At 36.2% G+C, this 16,531-nt stretch overlaps 1 protein-coding gene across 1 annotated transcript in view; it reads right to left on the reverse strand.

The window, feature by feature from the left end:
• LOC142346251 (uncharacterized) overlaps nt 1-16,318 on the reverse strand; it is a 240,673-nt gene extending 224,355 nt beyond the window's left edge. Inside the window, exons 1-4 of the mRNA XM_075398767.1 lie at nt 16,152-16,318; nt 10,407-10,558; nt 6,500-6,618; nt 5,072-5,227 (exon numbers count right to left, since the gene is read on the reverse strand). Coding sequence (XP_075254882.1) covers nt 5,072-5,227; nt 6,500-6,618; nt 10,407-10,558; nt 16,152-16,229 — 505 coding nt within the window. The 5' untranslated portion in view covers nt 16,230-16,318. The remainder of the gene's footprint in view (nt 1-5,071; nt 5,228-6,499; nt 6,619-10,406; nt 10,559-16,151) is intronic.
• Nucleotides 16,319-16,531: the final 213 nt, after the last annotated feature.

The following is a 16,531-nucleotide window of genomic DNA, read 5'->3' on the forward strand; positions in this document are numbered from 1 at the left end:
AATTAATTAATAACCTCAAAATGAATATTTTTCCGGCAAAATCAGATTTGCCAGTCAACAAAGCATATTACTTTGAATGCGCAAAAGTTGGCAAAAAATTTGAAAGCAATTTCATCTGAAATATTAATTTCTTCGAAAACCAATGTCATAAAAAATCACCAAAGAAATAACAACACTTTATATAACTATTGACACTACGGATCCTAAGATTGAGTGCAGCATATAACAACCTTGGCGAAATGATTGAGAGACAGAGCAAATACGCGCAAAAAACGAAGTTGCCAAAAATCTAAATCGTTTTCAAAATCAGTGGCCTTCAAATAAGAAACCATAAAACTATGTAACAAAATCAGTAATCAAATCATAGCATGCATGTTTTGAGTTGATTTTTTTCGTTTTTACCAATAGACGGAAAAAGGACAAAAACATAAAATTAAAGCAAATTTAATGAGCAAAGTATTGACCAATCAGAGAATGGAACTTCTTTTTTAACTCATGAGCATAGAATGTCAAACTAAAAAAGTTTATTAGCCATGATGACACATTAGGATTACAAAGTATTGAATTACAAAGAAATCAAGAGCGAGGGTGGATAGGCGTGTTTCGCGAAGCATGGTTTATGGATTTAAGTATTGAGCGCATGATAAATATGGTTGTCAACAGCAGGCATGGCGATATTAGTCTATCTCAACTGCCGACCGAATAAAGATGTTGAACGTTTTAGCCTTGGTAGAGCTCAAGAGTCAATGTCATTTAGATTAAGGAACAGGTTTTTTTCAGAGATCCAATTTTCACACTGAAAAATATTCGTTTATCACTAACTTTAAACAGCTCAATTTGTTTTTAATACAATTTTGAAAATAACAGTGACTAAATTGGACAAATTCCTCTCAAAGAGCATACAGCTGGCCTTGGTTGTACAGAACAAAAATCACGCTTGCCTTATTGAGAATACACTAATGGCAACAATCTAACAATTCATTTTTCAGATAAAAAAATTGCGTTCTTTGCGGACCAGCATAAGATTTTTCTCAATTATTTTTCGTGGAGGATGTTGTAAAGTTTGCTCCGCTGGAGAATTCTTGGACGTGCAATGGTAGTTGTTTCAAAAAAGCTGTCGTCGATTATTTTTTTATTAATTAGATTTTGTATCCGATAAAAAAAGCGATTAAAATGAAACGCACATTTAGCACTCAAATTTGATCTTTTTATTCTTATTATAGCTGCTTTCAAAAAACTCAATCAGGCCTTGCATTTGTGCAACCCATTGCGTTACCCATTCTAATTGGGGAGCACATGCTGTTACAAAAAAACCCTTGTAAAAGTTTGGGGCAAATAATATGCTCCCAAATAATATGCAATTTTATCTGAAATATCAATTTCTTTAAAAACCAGTGTCATAAAAATTCACCAAAGAAACAACAACACTTTATATAAATATTGACACTACGGATCCTCAGATTGAGTGCAGCATTTACCAACCTTGGTGAAATGATTGAGATACAAAGCAAATACGCGCAAAAAACGAAGTTGCCAAAAATCTAAATCGTTTTCAAAATCAGTGGCCTTTAAATATGAAACCATAAAGCTATGTAACAAAATCAGTAATCAATTCTTAGCATGCATGTTTTGAGGTGATTTTTTTCTTTTTTATCAATAGACGGAAAAACGACGAAAAAAACTAAAGCGAATTTAATGAGCAATTTATTGACCACTCAGAGAATAGAACTTCTTTTTTAACTCATGAGCATAGAATGTCAAACTAAAAAAGTTTATTAGCTATGATAACACATTAGGATTATAACGTATTGAATTACAAAGAAGTCAAGAGCGAGGGCGGATGGGCGTGTTTCGCGATGCATGGTTTATGGATTAAGTACTAAGCGCATGATAAATATGGTTGTCAACAGCAGTCAAAGGGATATTAGTCTATCCCAACTGCCGACCGAAGTAAGATGTTGAACGTTTTAGCCTTGGTAGAGCTCAAGAATCAGTGTCATTTAGATTAAGGAACAGGACTTTTTCAGAGATCCAATTTTCACACTGAAAATTATTCATTTATCAATAACTTTAAACAGCTCAATTTGTTTTTAATACAATTTTGAAACTACCAGTGACTAATTTAGACAAATTCCTCACAAAAAGCCAACAGCTGGCCTTGATTGCACATAGGAAAAACCACGCTTGCCTAATTGAGAATACTATGCAAATAATATCCAAATTCATCTGAATTATTAATTTCATCAAAAACCAGTGTCATAAAAAATCACCAAAGAAACAACAACACTTTGTATAACTATTGACACTACGGATCCTAAGATTGAGTGCAGCATATAACAACCTTGGCGAAATGATTGAGATACAAAGCAAATACGCGCCAAAAACGAATTTGCCAAAAATGTAAATCGTTTTCAAAATCAGTGGCCTTTAATTAAAAAACCATAAAGCTATGTAACAAAATCAGTAATCAATTCATAGCATGCATGTTTTGAGGTGATTTTTTTCTTTTTTATCAATAGACGGAAAAAGAACAAAAAAATAAAACTAAAGCGAATTTAATGAGCAATTTATTGCCCAATCAGAGAATGGAAGGTGATTTTTTTCTTTTTTATCAATAGACGGAAAAAGGACAAAAAAATAATACTAAAGCGAATTTAATGAGCAATTTATTGTCCAATCAGAGAATGGAACTTCTTTTTTTAACTCATGAGCATAGAATGTCAAACTAATAAAATTTTGTTAGCTATGATAACACATTAGGATTATAGTGTAATGACTTACAAAGAAGTCAAGAACGAGGGCGGATGGGCGTGTTTCGCGATGCATGGTTTATGGATTTAAGTACTAAGCGCATGATAAATATGGTTGTGAACAGCAGTCATGGGGATGTTAGTCTATGTCAACTGCCGGCCGAATTAAAATGTTGATCAACTTAGCCTTGGTAGAGCCCATGAATCAATGTCATTTAGATTAAAGAAAAGGGTTTTTTTTCAGAGATCCAATTTTCACACTGAAAATTATTCATTTATCACTAACTTTAAACAACTCAATTTGTTTTTAATAAAATTTTGAAAATACCAGTGACTAAACTGGACAAATTCCTCTCAAAGAGCCAACAGCTGGCCTTGGTTGTACTGAGCAAAAATCACGCTAGCCTAATTGAGAATACACTAACGGCAACAATCTTACAACTCATTGTTCAGATAGAAAAATTGCATTTTTTGCAGACCAGCATAAAATTTTTCTCATTTATTTTTCGTGGAGGATGTTGTAAAGTTTGCTCCGTTGGAAATTTTTGTGACGTACAACGGTCGTTGTTTCATAAACGCTCTAGTCGATTATTTTTTTTTATTAATTAGATTTTGTATCTAATAAAAAAGCAATTAAAATGAAACGCACATTTAGCACTCAAATTTGATCTTTTTTATTCTTATTATCGCTGTTTTCAAAGAGCTCAATCAGGCCTTGCATTTGTGCAACCCATTGCGTGACCCATTCCAATTGGGGTTACAGAATAAACCTTTGTAAACCCCTGTGAAGGCAAAAAATATGCTCCCACTAAGCTGGGTGAACAATCGGAAAAAGAGCCGCTTAATTTCCTGCTCCTGAAAAATTTGAAATTGAAGTTGACTGCAATAGGACAAGGGGGGCAGACCTCCGGCTGGCCTTGATTATAGCAAGCATACAAGAGACTAGCATCACTGAGATCAAGAAAGGGCGTGCAACTTACCAAAGTTGTTTTTTGGGCAACGAAAAGAAAGGTATTGAACAATTTTGGCACAGTGATTTCTCAAGCATAAACGACTAACATCGGAAGAACTGCCCTTGAATAGCTAGTGGGAGTTCTAATCAATTGCAGCCTACTTCGGTTAGGGAGAGGTGTAGCCTGATTTCTACAAAGAATTTCACAAGGGGGCTACAAATAACCTCATTGGAGGTCAAAATATAAAACTATTAAGATTTGAAGGGAAAAAATCCACCAATTTTGGCGCATTTATCATCTGACATTTAGTATTAAATTGTCACCAGTTGATTTCAGCTGCTTGAAATTGTGAACGAGAGCTTTAGATTACGCAAAACGCAGAAAGTCCAGGGCGTAAAAGTCACTCGAGTAGTCCAAAAGCGATCAAGCAAAAACTTGCATAAAACGTAGCAGGTAGAAAACTTGAAACGAATCGAAGAGTCGTGCAATGAAAGCTCTTATCTAACCCTACCTAATTCAGAATCTGATAATTTGGGGGTAAAATTTGGGTAGGTAGGTGGGGATGGGGTGGGTAGCTGAGGGGTGTAGTTGGGGGGGGGGGGGGGGTTAGATGGGAGGGAGGGGGGGACGGAGGTAGTTTAGATAGGTTGGAGGAACTTACATGGGATCGAAAATTCTCGAAATGACCTTTTAACCATGAACAATAACATCAGTTCTTAATTACTATACCTTACAAACGAAGCTACTTTTAAAGTCCGATGTTCGAAAACAGAAGTCAAATTTCAAGTCATGACTTCAGCTGAAAAAAAACCTGTACAACCTCAATACTCCTCATCGACTCGCAAAAAGACGCACACGTTTACAATAATTGCTTCTCTTCTTGAGCAATTAAAGACTACCTAAGCACCAAGAGAACATATTGCTTTTTCAGAGAAACCTACTTTAAAGTTTTAAAGTCTATCTGGTTTCTGACATTGAAACGCTTAACCTATTGTTACTCTTATCGTTTAAGAGAACTAAACAGAACAAAGTAATATTTCAACGAAGAGAATAAAGTTTTAAATCGACACCATTATGATTATAGTCCATTCCTTAATTCTTCCTTATTGGCTTGAGCTACATTAATCCTTCAGCCTCCCTTTCACCTCGATTGTTCAGAAGTTTCTGGTTAAGTTTCCTATATATGAGAAAGATAATAAAAACTATTTCGATTAATTTGCCTCAAGTGTGTGTTGGTGTCCGAAAAAAGAACAGTGTTTTGTTTTCTTTATCAGAGAGCAAATGAAACGTTCCGACAAGTTTGAAGTAAGTTCCAAAATTTGCGCTCAAGATCCAATTTTTTTCTCAACTTAGCACAATCCTTCTTACCTTTGGCAGGAATATTATTTGGTTGTGATTGGGTCACTTTTGGTTGTGGTGAAGTTGTGGGCAATGTTTTGGGTTGAACAGGGGTTACAGTAGTAGTTGTTGGATTTTTTGGTACGCGTTTTTTGCGCACAGTTGTAGTATTCGTCACCGTCTCTTCTGAAATGAATTTCCTGTGTCAGATAGGTAATTGTCGCGTTTTCTTTTTTGAATTGAAATAAGGAACCAACTCAAAATTAGTACTTAATAAAAAGTGTGGCTTTATACTCATCGATACGTTTGGGGAGTCAAAACTATTATTATAAAGCCATAGTAATCTTGCGATAAAGCATGCCTAAGAATTAAAAAAATTTAAATATTAGGCACATGCCTGCAGCTGTCTGGATTGTCATTGTCAAAAAACCAGCTTGGATGCTGGTTCAGGTAATGAAAAAAGTATGTTGCGGTTAAAGTCTGGCGGTAGCGCTGAAAAATTTTTTTTCACCGCATTCTGACGGTAGCGCTGAAAAATTTTTCGTCACCGCTTCGTAGTACCGCTTAAAAAATTTTTTTTCACCGCATTCTGCTCGTAGCGATGAAAAATTTTCGTTCACTGCTTAAGCGGTGAAAGAAAATTTTTCACCGCTACTAGCATAATGCGGTGAAAAAAAATTTTTCAGCGCTACCACGAAGCGGCGAAAAAAAATTTCACCGCTAAAATCGCAAATCTTACAAAAATTCACCGCTAAATTAACCGCTAATCTTACAAAAACTCACCGCTATGAACGCATTGAACGCTAAAAGATGCGGGCGCTTTGCGGTGAAAAAAGTTTTTTTTTTACCGCTAATCACCGCTAATCTTACATTATTTTTTGACCAAACCTCGACCCGGCTTGAGAAAAAACCCCGTGTCTTTATTTTTTAAACAACAATCATCAAATAATAATGAATCGCTTCAATTCACTTATGCGCAAGTGCCAAATTTTTCTATATACGGTGCCAGATTTTAGAAAAGTTACGGAGTTCGTGTTTCAAGCAAGTTAACAATATACCTGATTCTGCTACCGTCACTTCGAAATTCGGATCTATTCTCCCCCTCCCTCCCCCCCCCATTTAGTGGGCATAAAAATTTAATGCTCCCAGGTGCTTCTTGAATTTTTATATCGAGACGCTACGCGGTTGGGGACAGTTGGATTTTCGGATCTATTCTGTTTCCCCCCCCCCCAGCTTAGCGAGCATAAATCTTTTATGACCCCCAGCACACACGTGCTATTTTCTTACATAGTAACGTGCTATATGACAACATACAATTTGTAACTGGGGGTCATAAAAAAAACACTGGGGGGCCGAAACAGAGTAGATCCGGATATTCTGATTTCATCACAGCCACGCAGCCTGTACTGAATGTATCCTGGTGGTGGAAGGATAATGTTGAGAAAAAGAACATCTCACCCAGAATGTAGCGTGCCCCTGCCTGTTGTGCAATTGTGGTGATGTCACCTTGACTCAAACCTCCTCCTCCTCCATCCGAACTCAACTTCATACTTGATCCAACACTTCCGTTCGGTGACCTTCAAACACAAAACTGGCTCCTTTCTTTACTTAAATATTTAGGGTATCTGTCGGTTACACCCTCTTAATACCTGTTAACTTGTTGGTAGGCTTGATCGCACAGTCCACTTATGATAATATACCACTAATTATTAGATGATATATACTATATTATTTTATACTATATTAAGTTACGTGATTCTGCTGAAATTATCGGTTGATGATATTTTATCATAACCAGGAATGTGAGTTTGGCAATGCAATGTGCTCGATAAAGTGCGTTCTCACATATTGTTCAGACCTCGCTCGTCCACATTTTCGCTTAATACTCTACCAAATGAGGAAGAGATAGTAAATTTTCAAATATTGGTCAAAAATAAGTGGTGTATGAATTTAAAAAATTACTTCCAACTCAAATCACTTAGTAGAGAAAATAATGCCACATTGGAGGGCAGATGAGACCTGTCATTACCAAGACTACGAGACAAGACAAACAACAGAATCAAATAACAACAACAAACATTATTTACATCCGAAACTCAATGTCTATATTTTGAAAAAAAACTGATTAACAAAGTCAAATTAGCGTTTAGAAAGACCTAAACCAAGAAATAAGTTTGTTTTTCACCGGGAAAACCATGGAATCAGCCCTAAATGAGACTAAGTAACAATTAGAGAAAAAACAGCAAAATTAGAAAACACGTTAATATTTTTGCAAAGACAACAATTTCAATAAATCAAAACCATTAGAAACCAATAAACTGATGTTCAACTGAGATTCTGTATGTCCATACGAAGACATGTGACTTGAGTCATTTCATTTTCCAAAATATGTCGTACGTCTACAAAAAACGGCAAATACAGACCAAAAACAAAATTTCATTCAAATTTTGGGCCAGAAAACGCTGTCGAAGCCGTGTTAAAATCACAATCTATTCCTTTAAGAAGTAAAACTAATTGCACCTGTTTTGAACAACTATAATGTGATATGTGATCGCTGAATAGTGAAATCAAAATATAAATAGAAAATTGAAAAAAGCTAAGTTAAACAATACATATGCATTATTCAAAAACAATTGAGTTCAAAGTCTTAAAACCATTAGCTATCAATTAGATGACTAGATATCATTAAAAAAAATTTTGGCCTCCGAAGAAAGCCATTGAGATTAGTTAATATTCAGAATAAGTTATAAATTTTCAAAACGAACGACAAATACAGACAAAAAAAGGGAATACTTTTTTGAGAAAAAAACTTGTTTTGAAGCCGTTAAAACAATAAAGAAGGCATTAAAAAGATTAGAACTATTGAACTGTAGATTTCTTAAACACCAATAATTTTTTTGATCGGTAAAATTTGAGACTACGTAACAAGTAGACAAAAAAGAACAGCAATGTGCAAAATTAAAAAAAATATGTCTACATTTTTAAAAAAGCTCTTGATTTCAAATTCATGAAGAATTTAAGCTATCAAGTAAAATCAGTAGCCAGGTTTATTTGATAACATATAGGAACCCGCTAAGACCTTCTAAATTTTATTCATACAACTGCAAAATGAAAGGCAAATAAATACGATATAAAATTTCAATAAATTCTTTGAAACGAAGCCGTTAAAACCATTAACTTTTCACTGAATAAATTGAGATGTCCAAATGTGATCTTTTTTCAAACTTTCCAATGTTGAAAGATAAGAAAAGAAACTCAAATATGGGAAAGTGTCTACAGTTTTTTGTGGAAACTGGTTGTGTATAAGCCAAAAAACCACTACTTGAAATGTAAAACCACAATAAAATTTATTTTTAAATACAATTTAAGGACGACGCGACCTGTTTTTGCTGACCTTAAGCCACAAAAAGATTTAAAACGAAGAAAAAACCAGAGTCTAATAATCCATTGTACTTTAATGAAAAAGATGCAAAAATTTTTTTTTATAAAGTCAGCACTTGATTACAATCAGAATTATTGTGGGATTGTAAAAAACAACTAATAGATCAAATCTGGCCTTGCTAATGTTGTTCGTCTATAAGGAACGCGTAACCGTTCCATGTTTTATGGATATGGATAATTTGAAGCAAAAAGTCCGTTTATCAAAAACAAGTGATGCTCTTGGCTAAATCGAGTTAAATTAGCAAAAATATCGGAAAAATTTTATTTCATTTCAAATATACTCTCCAAGGATATACAAGTAAAATTAGCCTTCTTCTGAGTTAACAAAGAATGTTTCATCAATTTTTAGATGTGTTAATTTGGCAAATTCAAACTGATTTTACTGAAGAAACTTATTTCTTACAATTTTTGATTAAAATGCCAAATTTTGAAAACTTTACAAGCCTTTCAGCCAAAAATTAGCCGTCAAATATTCAAAACTAAAATTTGATAACCCCGTGGGAAAAAACGATTTTTGAAAAAATCACCTTTATTATATTTTCAACGCTGGACGGGCTTTCTAATGATACCGTTCACAACACTATATGATGAATATATCGATCTGCTAAAATTTACTGAACAAAAAGCGGATCTATTCTGTTTCGCCCCCCCCCAGCGTTTTTATGACCTCAGTTACAAATTATATGCTATTATCCAGCACGTTACTAAATAAGAAAATAGCACTTGCAACCCAGGGGCCGAAACAGAATAGATACAAAAAAACACATTTGAGTATATGGCTCCTCCCCTACTAAAGTGGGTGGGAGCAGTGAGCTAATGGGTGCAGTTTCATGGCAAAATTACTCCAGAAATTAATCCTATTTCTTGAAAACGATTTGTTTTAGTTAAATGACCAATTCGCGTAATCATACCGTAATGAAGGGATGGGCATTTTTCGCTGGTCTGTAATGGGCTAAGAAATAAATTAGGTGGAAACAGGCAACCAACCTAGGATACCAAATTTAAGTTAATAAATTCAGCTTCTCTCCCAGTGAAACGAAACTTGGTACACATTGCCATGTAATTCAAGATTTTGATAAAACTTAAAACATCTTGCCAATTTCTTGATAGGCAAAAAATTCTTGGATGACCTTGTAAGATATTGAGCATTGCTTGTCTGTTTACCTTCTTGTCAAACACTATTTTTGTTTGCTGCGGTTTTGTTCAGAAACACCAAAATTTAAAATTAATCTTTTTACATTACCTTTGAACGCCCATTGGAGAAAGAGAAACTCTAGTCACCTTTTCACCATTACTCATATATTAATCTAGATTCTTGCAAAAATCGTGCGCATTTTGAATCATGTAGCAACAATCCTGCAAGAATCAACTTCCTGGGGTTGGCTCTTTTCCCAAAAATAGTTTTTTTATTGGCGGGGCTAAAAATTCTGGCCCCGATAAGCGTTACAAGTGTTCGGGTATGTTCTTGTCCCAATTCAGCAGGGAAAGGACAAAGCAGTTTTAAACCTGGTTAAAAACATAAACCGACAAATGTCGGAAGAATTGCTCTTGAACGACAGGCGAGGCAATATAATTCATGGTCTTTAGTATAGATGGTCTTTTTCTTTATGGGTGCAAAAATCCTCGACACCACCGGGATGCGAAACATTAACCTCCTGATCCGTGAGCACCCTCACTTACCACTGCTCTGCGAGTCACTAAATTTGTCTATGCTGCAACCGATTTTATAATAGCAACAAGCTTTACTTCGGAGCACTAGAGATCACTCAAAAATGATGAACGAAAACGTGAAAAAGTCACTTGAGAAGTCAAAGAATGTTCTAGAAGAAAAGCGCAAAATTGTCAAGCGAAAAATTTGCATAAAAAAAGACACACAGGTTTACAAAAATTGCTATGAACTGCGTTCAAGAGCAACTAAACAGACCTGCTACTTGGTCCGTTGGTTTGCATTTGTGGGGCAATTCTCTTCTCAGGACTCGCACTCTTCCTGGACCTATTCCTGTGTCGTCTTTTGCTGGACCTGGTTGGCGATGTCATGTGTCCTGGGGTGTGAGAAATTGATGATGAGCCTGTGGATCCTAATTCAGTCAGCGGACAATATTTCCTCATTTTTGATACTGTCGGTCGCCAAAACACTACAAAAACTGTGGAATCGAAGTAAAAAATTGGATCTTTTCTTTTGAAGATAAAAACGACTATTTTGAAAACAACGATACCGATTCTTTCTTGCGTTTAAAAACCGACGATACCGATGCTTTCTTACATTTAATAAACGACAATACCGAATCTGCCTTGTGATGAAAAAACGACGATACCGAATCTGTCTTACGTCTAAAAACGACGATACCGAGTCTTTCTTATATTTAATTCCAAACAAAAACGACGATACCGACGAAAAAATCGTAAGGGCTTTCGTCGTTTTTGGCTAGAAAAATAAACGACGATACCGACGCTTTCTTTCGTTTTCTAACAAAAGATGTCTCAACTAGGGTAGTCATATTTTCAGAAAAAAAAACTGGCTTTTTTTCAGATATGACCCTCTGTAGCGCAGTATTGGGCACAAGAACGTGAATCAATTTTTCCACATTTTAACACTTATCACTAAAAACTTAGAGCACCATTTTAGTATATTTTAAGACCTATTGGTCTATAGGTTCTTTTCCTAAAATAGCGAAGGCTATAAACAGATTTTACAAAATCTATTTTAACATTTGATGGAAAATTAGTGACAAGAGCTAGGTGACAGTTGGAAACAGTACATGGTTCCTTTTGAGAATTTTTGGATCTTTCCCTTTGTGCCTCTCATCTTACAGGGTGTATATTATTTGCAAACCCCCCCCCCCTCAGACGCACGTGCCATATTTTTACAAAAGATTTATTACGTGATGACACGTGTTCTTTACGTGGGGAAGCATAACGGACTGGGGGCACAAACGGAAAAAATCCTAATGTTTTTAGACCAAAAGCAAGATTTATTACCCAAATCAGATCAAATTCTGGATTTTTTAAGGTTTCTAAGTGAATTGTTCTCAATTACTTATCTGTGCTTTTGTTAAAATTATAGTGATAATGAGTATTCTTCAATTATTAGTTCATTTTTCCAAGTGGAATGAGTTAAACGGTGTGTATTACAGAACAATGTTCCAATTAAGTGTTATTTGACTTTGAAGTTACTGAAACAATCCACCGTTATTCGAAAACGACATTGCCGTTCCAGACAAACACCTTTCGAAGTGACTTTAGCGGAGTCGCGTTATCTCTTTTGAGCCGAACATTTTGAAAATTTCAAAAAAGCATTTGATAGAAAAAATCTAACACCCTACCAACTGTCACAGCAGAAATCTTGCATTACAAAAAATGAGTGTTTCAAGCAGCCTTCTATGGCAATCATTTTCCGTCCCGATCACTTGGGGGGTTCGCAATAATACAAACGCATCAAAAAAGAACCATTTTTTCCACTTTTCTACGCAAAAAATAGGGTTTTCGATATTGACCCCTTTATGCATTCTAATCTTGAAATAGGAGGCAGAGTAAAATTCGAAAGTTAAGTTCTGTGGTCTGGTTATATATTCTTTTTCAATTTTTTTGCATCTACCCAGATTGACCAAACTGATATACCAAAATGCGCACCATCAAAGCCACGAATCAATTTTTTTTTTTTGTTAATGCTAGTTGACAACAGTAGACACTTTTTAAAAGGCAGAACCCCCTAGCACGTTTTGCATTCTGCCCAGCTACAGAACCCGTTCAATTACACAGAAAATCATCATAAAAAAATACGATACAAGCGTTTGGGTGATGCCAATAAAAAGCAACGAGTAAGCTGGGAGACATAAACGGAAAATATCTTGAATTTGTATCTGGTTGTTGAAAGACACTGCTTTGAAAAAGTTCAACTCAAAATGATATTTTTCAATTGACATTAAATCAAATGATACTTTGCTGGACAATTCCAAACAAATTTATTGTTTAAGAATTTTTTTGAAAAAATAATGGATTACTTGCCATTTAAGCACCAAAAATATATTTTCCATAATTGTTTTGGATCTATTCTGTTTTGCCCCCCCAGCTTAGTGAGCACAAAATTTTTATGACCCCCAGGCGCACGGGCTATTCTCTTACCAAGTAACGTGCTATATAACAACATATAATTCGTAATTGAGGTCATAAAAAACACTGGGGGGCCGAAACAGAATAGATCCATTGTTTTTACAGCTAAAATTTTGCTCATATAAACTGCTTTGATTTAGATCATAAAAAATTAGGGACCTTTTCCGTTTGTACCCCCAGTTTAGTGGGCGCTTTTTATTTGCACCCCCATACGCACGTGCAATATTTTTACATCATGATTTGACATGTAATGACACGTGCTCATTAATTGGGGGAGCATAACGTACAGGGGGGACAAACAAAAAAAGATCATATATTTAACCTATTCTTATTTGACTCCCCAGTACCTTTCCTGACCCCAGTTACATTAACGAGTTGTTACATAGCATTATATTATGTAAAAAATAGCAAATTTGCCCGGGTTATTCACTGAGCTATATGCCAATTGGGCTTGCGCAAAAGATTAGATTTGATAACTTTGACAGTTATACATAGTCGACATCATATGGTTATTTTCCAAAATCTAGAAAAAAAGAAAAATTTTCTTTTTGTGCCTCCCCCCCCCCCCCCCCGGTTAGTGGGTGCATATTATTTGCACGCCCAGACGCACACGCCATATTTTTAAATCATGACTTACCATGTAATGACACGTGCTCTTTAAGGGGGTGCATAACATACTTGGGCGGCACAAACAAAAGAGATACGAAAAATGAAAATATTTCGGAATCATGCCAGAGAACCAGAACCGTTTATCTCAAAGAATCTACCAAAAGGTGATCATATGGCAAAATCTGCCAGAAAAATGGCCATATTGCAAGAATCTGAAAAAATGGAAAGAAAGCTCTGGTTGAGCTGCATTTCAATTGGTTGATATCATATAGTCTTTTAAAAAATTTTCTCAAAAATTTTTATCCAGTACGGTTGCCTTGTTTATACGAAAAAAAGAGCATGAAAAAATTGAAAGAATATTGAAAATTGATTAATAGGAAATTGGGATATTTTCCGCCCCCCCCCCAGTTACACAACAAGCGCACATTAGATGGCAAATTATTATGTAAACATATATCACGTGCGTCTAGGGATGCATATAATAGGGACACACTAAGCTGGGGGATACAACCGGAACCGATCTAAACGTTGCTGCTTTTTATTGTTTACCAAGTAACTTTTCCAAATTATCATATGTTTATATTGCATGTAGATTACATGACATACTTATTCTGCCTCGTGAAATACAATTAATTATTTTCAACGTCTTTTTTAACTGTTGTTTACCTACATTTCAAATATAATGAGATAGTTTGTTTGATTACTGTGAGAAACCATTACAAGCTCAATTGGCGTTATGTTGTTGTAGTATTAGTGATATGTTGTTGTATTGAATGGGCAAACAAAATTGCATTAGAGAACTGCCTTAATAGGACCTGCTCCGAAACTTTTCGCAGAAAAATTTACATCTTAGATGGACTAAACAAAAATCTGGCCGAAAAAAGGTACTCTTGTAGAAACCTGGCAGAGATAACGAAATCTTGTAAACATCTGGCAGAAAATGGTACTCCTTTAGGAATCTGGCAGAAACATGGTTAGCATGTAGGAATCTGACAGAAAAAGGCATCTTGCAGAAATCTGGTGGAAAAATGGTAATCTTGTAGGAATCTGGAAGAAAATGGTAATGTTGTAAGAATGTGGAAAAAAAATTGTAATCTTGTAGGAATCTGGCAGAAAAATGGTTACCTTGTAGGAATCTGGCAGAAAATGGTGAACTTGTAGAAATCTGGCAGGAAAATAGTTATCTTGTAGAAATCGGGCAGGAAAATGGTTATCTTGTAGGAATCTAGCAGAAAATGGTAATCTTGTAGAAATCTGGCAGGAAAATGGTTATCTTGTAGGAATCTGGCAGAAAAATGGTAATCTTGTAGAAAACTGGCAAAAACATGGTTATCATGAAGGAATGTGGCAGGAAAAAGCTTATCTTGCAGAAATCTGGCAGAAAAGTTGTAATCTTGTAGGAATCTGGAAGAAAAATGGTTATCTTGTAGGAATCTGGCAGGAAAAGGGTTATCTTGTAGGAATATGGCAGACATTTCTGCCAGAAGACGCATCGTCTTCTAAGAATCTGCGTACGGGGGGCACAAACGGTAAAGATCTAAATAATGTTCTCTTATATAGAACGTTACTGTGTTAGATAACGTTACTGTGTTAGACACGTGCACAAGAAGGCACAAAAAGGAAAACGATTCTGACCCCCGTATGTTATACACCCACCAGTTCTAGAGCACGTAATATTACATAGTACATCTTTATTTTTGAAAAGTTGGCACTTGCGGCGGCGTGCTGCTGAGAACAACTTATACGCCCACTGAGCTACCGCGGAGGGGCCAGAATATATCAAATATTTTCTTTCCTGTCATTTTGTGGCAAGTAAATTTTCATATAGCCGTAAATTCTGCTATTTCAAATATCGCGCGTCCAGATCATTTTTGAAACTGAAATTCAACTTTTGGACAGATTGTCAGCCAATTTCAAAATTCGGATCTATTCTGTTTCGGCCCCCCAGCTTAGTGAGCATAAATTTTTTATGACCACCAGGCGCACGTGCTATTTTCTTTCATAGTAACGTGCTATAACAACATATAATTTATAACGGGGGGTCATAAAAACACTGGGGAGGGGGGGGGGGGCGAAACAGAATAGATCACAAAATTCTCTGTAGCCGTTGCATAGTTAGTAAGATTTCATTTAACCATGATATGCTGTGATTAAATGATATGCTATGATGCGTTTTATGATCAGTTAGTATCTTTTATGCTGGTCAACCTGGTTGTTCTGTTTTGGACCCCAAGAGTCTTTGGGTCTTTCCCATTATAGCCCCCCCCCCCCACACGAAATTATAGCCCCCCATTATGGTATATTTACCATGATTGGGTGGGGGGGGGGGGGGGCTATAGGTTATCTGACCACTAAGCTGGGGGGCTATAATGGGAAAGACCCGAGTCTTTTATTGCCCCCTTTGTTCAGGGGTTAGTAAAAAAATGTAACCGAGAGGCCGAGAACAAAATGAAAAATGGAAAAGTATTTCAATCCTTCTTCTCATACAACTTGGTGACAAAATGATGAGGTTTTTGCTAACAATAGTTTTCTATCATTGTTAGAGTTGAGACTGGTCATTACGAAAAGAACCATTGTAAAAGCCATTGTAAGAACCATTGTCATTGAACCAAAAGACCCATTGTAAACCGCTTAAGATATCCAATCAAGAAGCTTCATTTTGGTGTCGAGAAGAGAGCTCTTGGTTCTTTTCTGTTTGTCCCCCCCCCCCCAGCTTAGTGGGTGCATATTTTTATTTGCACCCCCCAGACGCACGTGCCATATTTTTACATAATGATTAACTATGCAATGGCGCGTGCTCTGTAATTGGGGGAGCATAACGTACTGTGGGGTGGGGGTGGGGGGGGGGGGGCACAAATGTAAAAGATCCGAGTTCAAAAAGCGAGCTTCACAGATAAGCAAGTCGAGCAGGTTTGGGAGCAGGCATATTAAAGATCTAGAGGAAATATTGTCCTTGATGGTACAGGTTCTCCGAAGGTGCTTGGTTAGAAAATTGTTCAGCTTGGTTTCTGTTGCTAACTTGCGCCATTTTGGTTGCCCACTTGGCGCAGTGAATTAAGTTTGGCTTGGTTGACTGGAATAGTTTGTTTCACAAAATGAGAAGTCACTTTACTTTTGATCGCGTGACATCTGCTATCCAAAACCCGCAAAAAAGACCATCTACAGAAACTTTGCTTTAGAAAAGAGATCTTTTCCGTTTGTGCCCCCGTATGTTATGCATCCCCAGTTACAGAGCTCGTGCCATTACACAGTAAACCTATGTAAAAATATGGCACGGGAGTCGGGGGGGGGGGGGTGCTGCAAATAATGTGCATCCACTAAGCTGGGGGG

This window comes from Convolutriloba macropyga, chromosome 9 (assembly GCF_964194025.1).
Source record: "Convolutriloba macropyga chromosome 9, txConMacr16.3, whole genome shotgun sequence".
NCBI lineage: Eukaryota > Metazoa > Xenacoelomorpha > Acoela > Convolutidae > Convolutriloba > Convolutriloba macropyga.